The sequence below is a fragment of the Dama dama genome, chromosome 9 (genome assembly GCF_033118175.1).
Source record: "Dama dama isolate Ldn47 chromosome 9, ASM3311817v1, whole genome shotgun sequence".
NCBI lineage: Eukaryota > Metazoa > Chordata > Mammalia > Artiodactyla > Cervidae > Dama > Dama dama.
Window position 1 is genome coordinate 95,611,568 of NC_083689.1, and position 12,296 is coordinate 95,623,863.

The following is a 12,296-nucleotide window of genomic DNA, read 5'->3' on the forward strand; positions in this document are numbered from 1 at the left end:
ACAGCCACAGAATAATGTTTATAGCACTTATCATGACAAATAAATGTTATTTGATGACAGTCAAAATGGTTACTTGATAAAATGACAAACTTGAAAGTGATGTCTGGTAACTCATTTATTAATACATAAAACACAACCCTACAGAGCTTTCTGTCCTATCCTTCATGTAGATATGAGTGCATTGAAACCGATAATACAGTAAGTAACCTGTTCTCTCCTAAGGGAGGCCTTGAGTGGAGTAGGGGGTGGGATTCCCTGGCATGCTGGGAAGATGGTTAATCTGAATTTCAATGTCATTTCATTAGGTTTCCTCCCTGAAAATGCCAAATGCCACCTTAGGTGCCAAAGCTTCATACACATGTTAGTGTGGATTCTTTTCATCCAAACCGAAGACAACACTTAACTGCGGCCACTCAAGGAGCAGGAGTTTCCACTGGGGCTAAGAGAAAAGATGCTGTCTTTTGAAGATAGGTGGGAAGCCTCTGGTAGGCTGGGACACTTTATCTAGCCAAAGGGGAATTGGTGACCTGGGAGCCAAGAAAAGAGGGCTAAAGGGAAGAAAGAGAATTCAGAACACAATATAGGAGAGGAAAAAGCTTCAATTTTGCCTAACCATAGGCACCAGGGAGTATGCCCCAAACATCAAAATCTATTGGAACTCCTATAACTGAGTTAATATATCTTATGGCTGAAAATCTGTATCTACCGAGTTTCCCCCAAGTCATCTACTCCAACTCAGTGCTTTAATTTGGGCCAGTGATTCATTCAGGAAAAAAAGAGGAAGATGAGGGAGATTTCTGTATATGCCCCTACATCTGCCAAGACACTATTCAAAGAACTTTAGAACTCTTGCCATCAAATGAGTGCATAGATTCTACTATAGTGTTAAAAATGTTATCAATCTCACATCCAATTTTCATCTTGCCACTAGATGTGATTCCAGCATCATGAAGCTTTCTGGAGATATTCACTTCATCAGAAATGAGCAGCAGCAACTTGAAAAAACAATTCAGGAGATGATGTCCTCCCTACAAACTGTTTCTAAGAACTTGGATATGAAGGTAACTGAAAAATTTTGAAACTCTTATGTACTACTGCTAGAAATAAGGGCTTCTCAGATGGCGCTAGTGGTAAAGAACTGGTCTACCAACTCAGGAGATGTAAGAGATGAGGGTTCTATCCCTGGGATGGGAAGATCCCGTTGGGGAGGAAATGGCAACCCACTCCAGGGTTCTTACCTGGAGAATCCCATGGACAGAGGAGTCTGGCGGGCTATGGTTCATAGGGTCACAACTGAAGTGACTTAGCATGCATGCATGCCAGAAGTAAGATCATTATGACTTACCAAAATGCTCAGTCAAGCAGCAGTTATTCAAAAGAACTCTTTTCCTCCAAAGGGTTTAAATATGACAGCTCATCAGACACCATGCATACGGCCAGGTTAATCAACAAATACTTAATGAGTGCCTTGAGGAGCCTGCTGGGCCACAGTCCATGGGGTCACAAAGAGTCATACAGGACTGAGAGACTAACACTTTCATATTTTCTTAGGTTCCAAAACAGCCACTCATTGTAGGCATATGCTACCTGATTCTACGGTTGCCATCATTTCCTTACTTTCTAGGTTCTTCTCTCTTTTCTTTTCTTTTTCTTCTTCTTTTTTTTTTTTTGGCCCTGCCATGTGGTATGCGGGATCTTAGTTCCCCGACCAGGAATTGAATCCTATTCTTGGACTGCCAGGGAAGGCCCTCCGGGTACAATTGGAGAGAACAAGCAAAGGAATTTTCCATTGAAGATATTACTATTAAAGGTTCAGCATAAACCTGAGTTCATCACATTACATCCTAGCAATGGGTTATGTTTCTTACAAAATAATCCACAAGTCCTTTGGCCTGGATTTTAAAGACCGTCTCTACACTGGCCCCTGCGTATCTCTACAGCTCACCCTCATGCTTCCTAGCTTACCCTTTATACCAATGACGCTGAACTATCTGTAGTTCACTCACTCCAGAATACTGCACTGCCTTCATGTTCTCTGTGCTCTTTTTGCCTGAAATGTCCAAAGAATCTGCCTGCAATGCGGGAGACCTGGGCTTGATCCCTGGGTTGGGAAGATCCCCTGGGGAAGGAAATGGCAACCCACTCCAGTATTCTTGCCTGGAGAATCCCATAGACCAAGGAGCCTGGCGGGCTACAGTCCATGGGGTCACAAACAGTCAGACATGACTGAGCAACTAACCTCAGCATGGCATTTTCACCTTCACAGGCAATGGTTTAATGAAAAGAGCCAATGCAAACTCTTCAATGCCCTGATTTGTCATGTGCCTTGTGTGAGACAAGCACATCTCGTCTGAAGGCATTTGGGCAGAACAAAGTGGGAACTCTTTGGAAACGGGGAGATGAAAGCCTGGTGCTTGATTATTTGTCCACAGGAGTCAGTGTATACAAAGCAGAAGGTACAGAGGAGGCAGAAAGTTTCCAGCAGTCCCATCAGGCTTGTCCATCTCCCTACAAACCCACCTGAATAGTCCTAATAGTTTGGGGGCTGATTATCTTAGTTTTTCAAGGTAATCATATCAACAACAAATCATAACAGCTTTATCTCTAGTGCTCTGATGTAAAACTTCATTACTTAAGGTTTTGACCAGAACTTCCAGAACACTGTTATATAAAAGTGGTCAAAGTAGGCAGCTTATCTAGTTTCTGATTACACTGGAAATGTCTTTGCTGTTGGCTATTGGTTTGATTTATTCTTAATTATATTAAGAAAGTACCCATCAATTCCTACTTTACTTAAATTTTATTAGAACTGAACATTTAACTTTATAAAATGCCTTTTGGACATTAACAAATGCCTAATTCAGCATGATTGGTTTTTTGGTTTGGGTTTTTGTTGTTAGCTTGTTTATTTTTTTGGCCTTCTAATGTGCTATGTCAAAGTATTTCCCAATGCTGAAACATTCTGGCATTTCTGTAACGAAAACTGTACAGTCTTTGTAATAACTCAGTATTTAATTTTGCACCTAACTTCAAAGGTGATATTAGATTCTAGATTCTCTCTTAGTTTTTTTAAGGTAATACATACATGATTCAAAATCAAATCTATATGAGAAAATACACCCTGAGAATTTTCACTTCCATTTCTGTCACCAGTAATCACACCCATTCATGCTACTCACAGGGAACCATTTTTACTAGACTATTATGAATCCTTTCCATATTCCTTTACAGGTAGTTCAGTTCAGTTCATTTCAGGCGCTCAATCGTGTCTGACTCTTTGCAACATCATGAACTGCAGAACGTCAGGCCTCCCTGTCCATCACCAACTCCCGGACTCTACCCAAACCCATGTCCTTCGAGTCGGTGATGCCATCCAACCATCTCATCTTCTGTTGTCCCCTTCTCCTCCTGCCCTCAATCTTTCCCAGAATCAGGGTCTTTTCAAATAAGTCAGCTCTTCGCATCAGGTGGCCAAAGTATTGGAGTTTCAGCTTCAACATCAGTCCTTCCAATGAACACCCAGGACTTTACAGGTAGAAGCAAATACAAATTCATATTCTTATTTCCTCCTTTTTACACAGAAGATAACATATTATATTACTATGCACCTTTTTTTTTCTAAACAAACATATCCTAGAGACCCATCCTATCAGTACATGGAGGGCTTCCTCATTCTTTTTCACAACTGTGTCCTCTTCCTCTGTGTATAACAGCTCATTTAATCAGTCTCTCATGGATCAACATTCGGATTCTTTTCACTAATTTGCTCTTTCAAACAATGCTACAGTGTGTAACCTTGCACTTATGTCATTTTGTATGTCTGTAGAATAAATACCCAGAAGTGAGCTTGTGGGGTCAAAGGTACTGTGCTTGTTCTCTTGAAAGATTTTGCTCTTTGCAGAGTTTTTACCATATTGCATACCCACCAGCAATATATAAAATGTCCTATATCCCCATTGCCTCACCACTGAGTGTTGTTTGACTCTTGAATTTTACCTTTCTTAAAGGACAAGACATCTCTGTTTTAATTAGCCTTTCTTATTACATGTTTTCATTTATTTAAGAGCTAGTTGTACTTCTTTTCCAGTGAGCTACCTGTTCATATCTTTTATCCACTTCTCTATTGGGCTATTGTTCTCTTTCAATTTCCAGGAGCTCTTTGTATGTTAGCAAGGTGAGTTGATTCCCTATAGTGTGAGCTGCAAATATATTTTTCCAGTTTTTCATGTGTCTTTCGACTTTTGGTTTGTACATGGTCTCTATTTATAGCTGAATTTATCAGTCTTCTTTTTATATGTGTATGTGGCTTCTGAGATTTTAAGTCACAGTTAGAGCTTTCTCACACAAAGGCTTGACAGAATTGCTTATATTTTCTTCTAACACTTTCAGGGCTTTATTATTTATATTCAAATTCTTGATTCATTTTGGAATTTTTTTTCTAAAATAGGATTGCCTTCATTATCATTTTAATTATTGAGACCTTGTAGTGTTTTTAATATCTGATAGGGCTAGTCTCTCCACTGTTTCTTTGTTTCCTTTTCCTAGTGATAATTGCTTTTGCAGATGATTTTAAGATTAGCCTGTCTAGGTCCAGCAAGTAAATTGACAAATAACTCTGCTTTAATTAAATTGAAATCATGTAAAATTTATAAATTAACTTTAGAACTGACATAGTCATAATGCTGAGTGTTTTATCCAAGAACATAGGGTACTTTCCATTTGTTCAGGTTTGCTTTTATATCCTTCAGGAGTGGTTTCAAATTTTCCTCATGTAGATTTGTCATTATCTTAAATATATTTTGAGACTTCATCCTTTTCTTTAGTTAATTGTAATGGGGCATTTATTATATCTTCTAACTACTTGTTAGTTGTGTATTATAAAGGCTGTATTAATTTTATAATTAGTGAATTGTCTTCTTGATTATAGCAATTTTTCAGTTGGTCTTTGGTTTTTCCAGACACACAATCATATGATTTGTAAGTAAAAATCATTTGGCCTCACCTTTTTCCATTTTCATATATATAATTTCTTTTCTCTAAGTGTTTTGAATAATAACTCTGGTACAATATTAAATAATAAAGCAGGGACAGAGGGCATCCTGGTCTTGTTCCTGACTTCAACAGAAATGTCCCCAGTGTTTCTCCTCTCATGGACGAAATAAACTTTCTCAATAAATCTTTTTCCTGGTGACTCAGACTGTAAAGAATCTGCCTGCAGTAGAGGAGATCCAGGTTCAATCCCTGGGTCAGGAAGATCCCCTGGAGAAGGAAATGGCTACCCACTCCAGTATTCTTGCCTGGAGAATCCCATGGACAGAGGAGCCTGGCAGGCAACAGTTCACGGGGTTGCAAAGAGTTGGACACAATTGATCAACTAACACAGCAGCATTCCTATTTTACTAAATCAAGAGAGTTTATAAAAATAAATGTCTTGTGATGTAATGGACAGCATAATGACTATGGTTAATAGTACTGAGTTGCATATTTGAAAGTTGCTAAGTGAGCAGATCCTATGTTTAAAATGTCCTAAGTTATTTCACTTGGAATTTATTTGTGCTCATGTCAGAATTCTACCTAGAAATTCCTGAGGCCTGATCTTAGACCACTCAGGTGTTTTCTTTGCAGAGCCAGTTATGCATTGCAGCATTTATTCAAGAGCATTTAGTGAGCCTGTACCAGTGGTCATCTAATGTGTCCTGAGGATATAATGGTGGTAGAAGATAGAGTGGCTTACACTGTAACTGGAGAGAGGAAATAAAGCAACAATCCAACCAACAAACTGATAAACCAAGGTTAATAGCATGCTTTTGTTATATCATTAGATCGTTTCTTATCAAAAAGATTATTATAGACAGCAGAATGGAACACGCCCCCATTGTTCTTTCCCTGAAAGTAGTGTTAAAACTGTTGAATCATTCCTTTGACAAAAATCATTTTCAAATGCAAACATGCTTTAGGCTCAAGTCTTTATTCCGGGCTCCTTTAGGAATAAAGTATAATGAATGTAAGTGCTAGTGGTTTTGTTCACCCACAAAAAAGTTCCCTTTTGTACTTTCATTAGGTAATGCAGCTCTTAGAAAACATAGAGGCTTCCAGTTCTGAGCAAATCTCAAGTTTAAAGATGGTCCAGGGGGATTATCGCCACGAAATGAACCTTTTGGAGTTCAAGTAAGTGAATGGAAGATTTTTAATTCTGTTTAATGCATTCCAAAGGGTTTTGCCTAATGAAAGCATTAGCACTAGATAAAATCCTATTCCAGGAATTTGAACCTGGCCAAGCAATAAAGCAACACACTGATGTGCAGAGAATATTTTATACTAAAGGGATTCATACCATATTTTAATAGAAGAACTATGCATATTAATTTGCCATTGTCATTTGCATAATCGAAACTGGAATGACACTTTCTGATAAGAGTATAATTTTAACTTATCAACTGTACACTAAAATGCCTCAGTGTAAAGCACAACTGAATATACAGAGATTCCATGAAGTTATCAAATAATTTTTTTAAGTTTGACTCATTAGCTTTTCCTTTAAGATTTCTTCTAAGACCCTCTGCTTGCTTCTTTTCAGTATCCCTATCTGAATACTATTTGTAATCCCACATTACACTGAGTTTTCCCTTGTACAATGGAGAAAGCAATAAAGGAGACAAGACTCCACATTCAAATTATTGGCCTCTTTATCCTCAACTCCTTTCTTATTTAAATAACCACCATTTCCTGGCATCATAGTACCAGCAAAGGAAATTCTAGGTGCTTAGGTGATACCTCCTTGTTGTTGAGTCACTCAGTCTGGTCTGACTCTGAGAACCCATGGACTGCAGCATGCCAGGCTGCCCTGTCCTTCTATATCTCCCAGAGTTTGCTAAAACTCATGTCCATTGAGTCAGTGATGTCATCCAACTACCTTGTCCTCTGTCTTCTCTTCTCTTTCCTGCCCTCAGTCTTTCCCAGCATCAGGGTCTTTTCCAGCGAGTCAGCTCTTCACATTAGGTGGCCAAAGTAGTGAAGCTTTAGCATCAGTCCTTCCAATGAATATTCTGAGTTAATTTCTTTTACGATTGACTGATTTGATCTTCTAGATGTCCAAGGGACTCTCAAGAGTCTTCTCCAGCACCACAATTCAAAAGCATCAATTCTTTGGTGCTCAGCCTTCATTATGGTCCAACTCTCATATCCATACATGACTACTGGAAAAACCATAGCTTTGATTATATGGACTTTTGTCAGCAAAGTGATGTCTCTGCTTTTTAATATGCTATCTAGGTTTGTCATAGCTTTTCTTCCAAGAAGCAAGTGTCTTTCAGTTTCATAGCTGCAGTCACTGTATGCAATGATTTTGGAGCCCAAGAAAATAAAGTCTGTTACTGTTTCCACTGTTTCCCCATCTATTTGCCATGAAGTGATGGGACTGAATGCCATAATCTTCATTTTTTGAATGCTGAGTTTTAAGTCAGCTTTTTCACTCTCCTCTTTCACTTCCATCAAGAGGCTCTGCCCTTCTATTCCTGTTCTTTTTCTATTCTTGTTCTTTCTCCTCTCTGCCCCACATCACTTGAGTTTAATGTCTTGGTCAAATCATAATTATGAATATACCTTCTCTCCATTTTTCTCCATCTCCACCATATTTCATTAAATCTAAGTGCCACCGACTATAAAATGTACCAGTATATTCTTGTACCTCTAAGACTTGAAGCTAACAATGAAACAGTGTGTGCTAAGTCGCTTCAGTCATGTCCGACTCTACAACTCTATAGACTGGAGTTGGGTTGCCACTGGAGTGGGTTGCCTTTCCCTTCTCCAGAGCATCTTCCCAGACTCATGGCTCAAAATTGGGTATCCCACATTGCAGACAGATCTTTACATTTGAACCACCAGTGGTCACCACTAAAACTCAAAGAGAAATAAGTGTCTTGGGTAAAAAGAAAATACCTACTTTCTCCATTCTCTAAAAATGCTTGTCTAGGTTCTTAAATTCTAGAACAATGAGGGTGCTCAGTAAATATCTATGTCATGTTTGATCTAATCCCTTTAGTTTAGAATTAAGATAAAGTGTCCATAGGAGAAATAGAAAAGTAAACTGTTTCTAGAAGTACAGTTTAAGAATGGATTTTATTGGGGGAGAAAAGGAACTTATTATCTGGAGTGGAAGACTGGCTTAAAGCGGTCAAGAATATTAACAAACCAAAAAGAGGGGGAAAGTAAATGTTTGAGATCTAGGGATGACTCCTTCACTGATGTTGTTGCCTACTTTTTCCACCTTCAGTCCTGTGGGAAATCAGCTTATAGATGAATCATCTAAAAGTTAAATCTGAATCTGGACACTTTTGTAATAGTATAAACTGGAATCCTTTCTCACTTGAAATAATGAAGTCTTAAAATTTCATTAGTATTACTGTACTTAATAGTTTATAAACCAGACTTTTCCCCTGGCAAATACTTATTAGTCTATAATTCAATTACAAAATAGACTTTTATTTAAAATTTCTCCACTAATTTTTTAAATTAAAAAGTAGCATGCATCATTGCAACAAATAAAATAAGGTAAAGATAAAAATAGAGGTCACCATTCAGGCTTCCTAACGTAACCAGTGCAAACACCAGGGATGTAATTTTCCTCACGTTCTCCCTTGTCGATATAAACATGTAACAGAAAAGGGAGATTTTATGTATACACTATATAATATGTGTTTAGCATAGATTATATATGAGAGAACATGGGTTTTTAAAATAAATCCTATACACATTACTCAATAACTTTTTTTTCCCGGTATATGTTGGTATCTCTCTAGATCAGTGAATATTATTCTAGCATTCTTTTTTTTTTTTTTTTAATTTTTTTTTTTTTTTATTAGTTGGAGGCTAATTACTTCACAACATTTCAGTGGGTTTTGTCATACATTGATATGAATCAGCCATAGAGTTACAGGTATTCCCCATCCCAATCCCCCCTCCCACCTCCCACTCTACCCGATTCCTCTGGGCCTTCCCAGTGCACCAGGCCCAAGCATTTGTCTCATGCATCCCACCTGGGCTGGTGATCTGTCTCACCATAGAAAATATACATGCTGTTCTTTCAAAACATCCCACCCTCACCTTCTCCCACAGAGTTCAAAAGTCTGTTCTGTACTTCTGTGTCTCTTTTTCTGTTTTGCATATAGGGTTATCGTTACCATCTTTCTAAATTCCATATATATGTGTTAGTATGCTGTAATGTTCTTTATCTTTCTGGCTTACTTCACTCTGTATAATGGGCTCCAGTTTCATCCATCTCATTAGGACTGATTCAAATGAATTCTTTTTAACGGCTGAGTAATATTCCATGGTGTATATGTACCACAGCTTCCTTATCCATTCATCTGCTGATGGGCATCTAGGTTGCTTCCATGTCCTGGCTATTATAAACAGTGCTGCGATGAACATTGAGGTGCACGTGTCTCTTTCAAATCTGGTTTCCTCAGTGTGTATGCCCAGAAGTGGGATTGCTGGGTCATATGGCAGTTCTATTTCCAGTTTTTTAAGAAATCTCCACACTGTTTTCCATAGTGGCTGTACTAGTGTGCATTCCCACCAACAGTGTAAGAGGGTTCCCCTTTCTCCACACCCTCTCCAGCATTTATTGCTTGTAGACTTTTGGATAGCAGCCATCCTGACTGGCGTGTAACGGTACCTCATTGTGGTTTTGATTTGCATTTCTCTGATAATGAGTGATGTTGAGCCTCTTTTCATGTGTTTGTTAGCCATCTGTATGTCTTCTTTGGAGAAATGTCTGTTTAGGTCTTTGGCCCATTTTTTGATTGGGTCATTTATTTTTCTGGAATTGAGCTGCAGGAGTTGCTTGTATATTTTTGAGATTAATCCTTTGTCTGTTTCTTCATTTGCTATTATTTTCTCCCAATCTGAGGGCTGTCTTTTCACCTTACTTATAGTTTCCTTTGTAGTGCAAAAGCTTTTAAGTTTCATTAGGTCCCATTTGTTTAGTTTTGCTTTTATTTCCAATATTCTGGGAGGTGGGTCATAGAGGATCTTGCTTTGATTTATGTCGGAGAGTGTTTTGCCTATGTTCTCCTCTAGGAGTTTTATAGTTTCTGGTCTTACATTTAGATCTTTAATCCATTTTGAGTTTATTTTTGTGTATGGTGTTAGAAAGTGTTCTAGTTTCATTCTTTTACAAGTGGTTGACCAGTTTTCCCAGCACCACTTGTTAAAGAGTTGTCTTTTTTCCATTGTATATCCTTGCCTCCTTTGTCAAAGATAAGGTGTCGATAGGTTCGTGGGTTTGTCTCTGGGCTTTCTATTCTGTTCCATTGATCTATATTTCTGTCTTTGTGCCAGTACCATACTGTCTTGATGACTGTGGCTTTGTAGTAGAGTCTAAAGTCAGGCAGGTTGATTCCTCCAGCTCCATTCTTCTTTCTCAAGATTACTTTGGCTATTCGAGGTTTTTTGTATTTCCATACAAATTGTGAAATTCTTTGGTCTAGTTCTGTGAAAAATACCGTTGGTAGCTTGATAGGGATTGCATTGAATCTATAGATTGCTTTGGGTAGAATAGCCATTTTGATAACATTGATTCTTCCAATCCATGAGCACCGTATGTTTCTCCATCTGTTTGTGTCCTCTTTGATTTCTTTCATCAGTGTTTTATAGTTTTCTATGTATAGGTCTTTTGTTTCTTTAGGTAGATATACTCCTAAGTATTTTATTCTTTTTGTTGCAATGGTGAATGGTATTGTTTCCTTAATTTCTCTTTCTGTTTTTTCATTGTTAGTATATAGGAATGCAAGGGATTTCTGTGTGTTAATTTTATATCCTGCAACTTTACTATATTCATTGATTAGCTCTAGTAATTTTCTCGAAGAGTCTTTAGGGTTTTCTATGTAGAGGATCATGTCATTTGCAAACAGCGAGAGTTTGACTTCTTCTTTTCCTATCCGGATTCCTTTTACTTCTTTTTCTGCTCTGATTGCTGTGGCCAAAACTTCCAACACTATGTTGAATAGTAGTGGTGAGAGTGGGCACCCTTGTCTTGTTCCTGATTTCAGGGGAAATGCTTTCAGTTTTTCACCATTGAGAGTGATGCTTGCTGTGGGTTTGTCATATATAGCTTTTATTATGTTGAGGTATGTTCCTTCTATTCCTGCTTTTTGGAGAGTTTTAATCATAAATGAGTGTTGAATTTTGTCAAAGGCTTTCTCTGCATCTATTGAGATAATCATATGGTTTTTATCTTTCAATTTGTTAATGTGGTGTATTACATTGATTGATTTGCAGATATTAAAGAATCCTTGCATTCCTGGGATAAAGCCCACTTGGTCCTGGTGTATGATTTTTTTAATATGTTGTTGGATTCTGTTTGCTAGAATTTTGTTGAGGATTTTTGCATCTATGTTCATCAGTGATATTGGCCTGTAGTTTTCTTTTTTTGTGGCATCTTTGTCTGGTTTTGGAATTAGGGTGATGGTGGCCTCATAGAATGAGTTTGGAAGTTTACCTTCATCTGCAATTTTCTGGAAGAGTTTGAGTAAGATAGGTGTTAGCTCTTCTCTAAATTTTTGGTAGAATTCAGCTGTGAAGCCATCTGGTCCTGGGCTTTTGTTTGCTGGAAGATTTTTGATTACAGTTTTGATTTCCTTGCTTGTGATGGGTCTGTTAAGATCTTCTATTTCTTCCTGGTTCAGTTTTGGAAAGTTATACTTTTCTAAGAATTTGTCCATTTCTTCCAAGTTGTCCATTTTATTGGCATAGAGCTGCTGGTAGTAGTCTCTTATGATCCTTTGTATTTCAGTGTTGTCTGTTGTGATCTCTCCATTTTCATTTCTAATTTTGTTAATTTGGTTCTTCTCTCTTTGTTTCTTAATAAGTCTTGCTAATGGTTTGTCAATTTTGTTTATTTTTTCAAAAAACCAGCTTTTAGTTTTGTTGATTTTTGCTATGGTCTCTTTAGTTTCTTTTGCATTTATTTCTGCCCTGATTTTTAAGATTTCTTTCCTTCTGCTAACCCTGGGGTTCTTCATTTCTTCCTTCTCTAATTGCTTTAGGTGTAGAGTTAGGTTATTTATTTGGCTTTTTTCTTGTTTCTTGATGTAAGCCTGTAATGCTATGAACCTTCCCCTTAGCACTGCTTTTACAGTATCCCATAGGTTTTGGGTTGTTGTGTTTTCATTTTCATTCATTTCTATACATATTTTGATTTCTTTTATGATTTGTTGGTTATTCAGAAGCATGTTATTTAGCCTCCATATGTTTGAATTTTTAACAATTTTTTTTTCCTGTAATTGAGATCTAAT

At 37.6% G+C, this 12,296-nt stretch overlaps 1 protein-coding gene across 1 annotated transcript in view; it reads left to right on the forward strand.

Annotated features, from left to right (window-relative positions):
• Positions 1 to 12,296, forward strand: part of FAM81B (family with sequence similarity 81 member B) — a 58,981-nt gene that overhangs the window by 32,090 nt on the left and 14,595 nt on the right. Inside the window, exons 6-7 of the mRNA XM_061149501.1 lie at positions 932 to 1,061; positions 6,062 to 6,168. Of these exons, the coding sequence (XP_061005484.1) occupies positions 932 to 1,061; positions 6,062 to 6,168 (237 nt within the window). The remainder of the gene's footprint in view (positions 1 to 931; positions 1,062 to 6,061; positions 6,169 to 12,296) is intronic.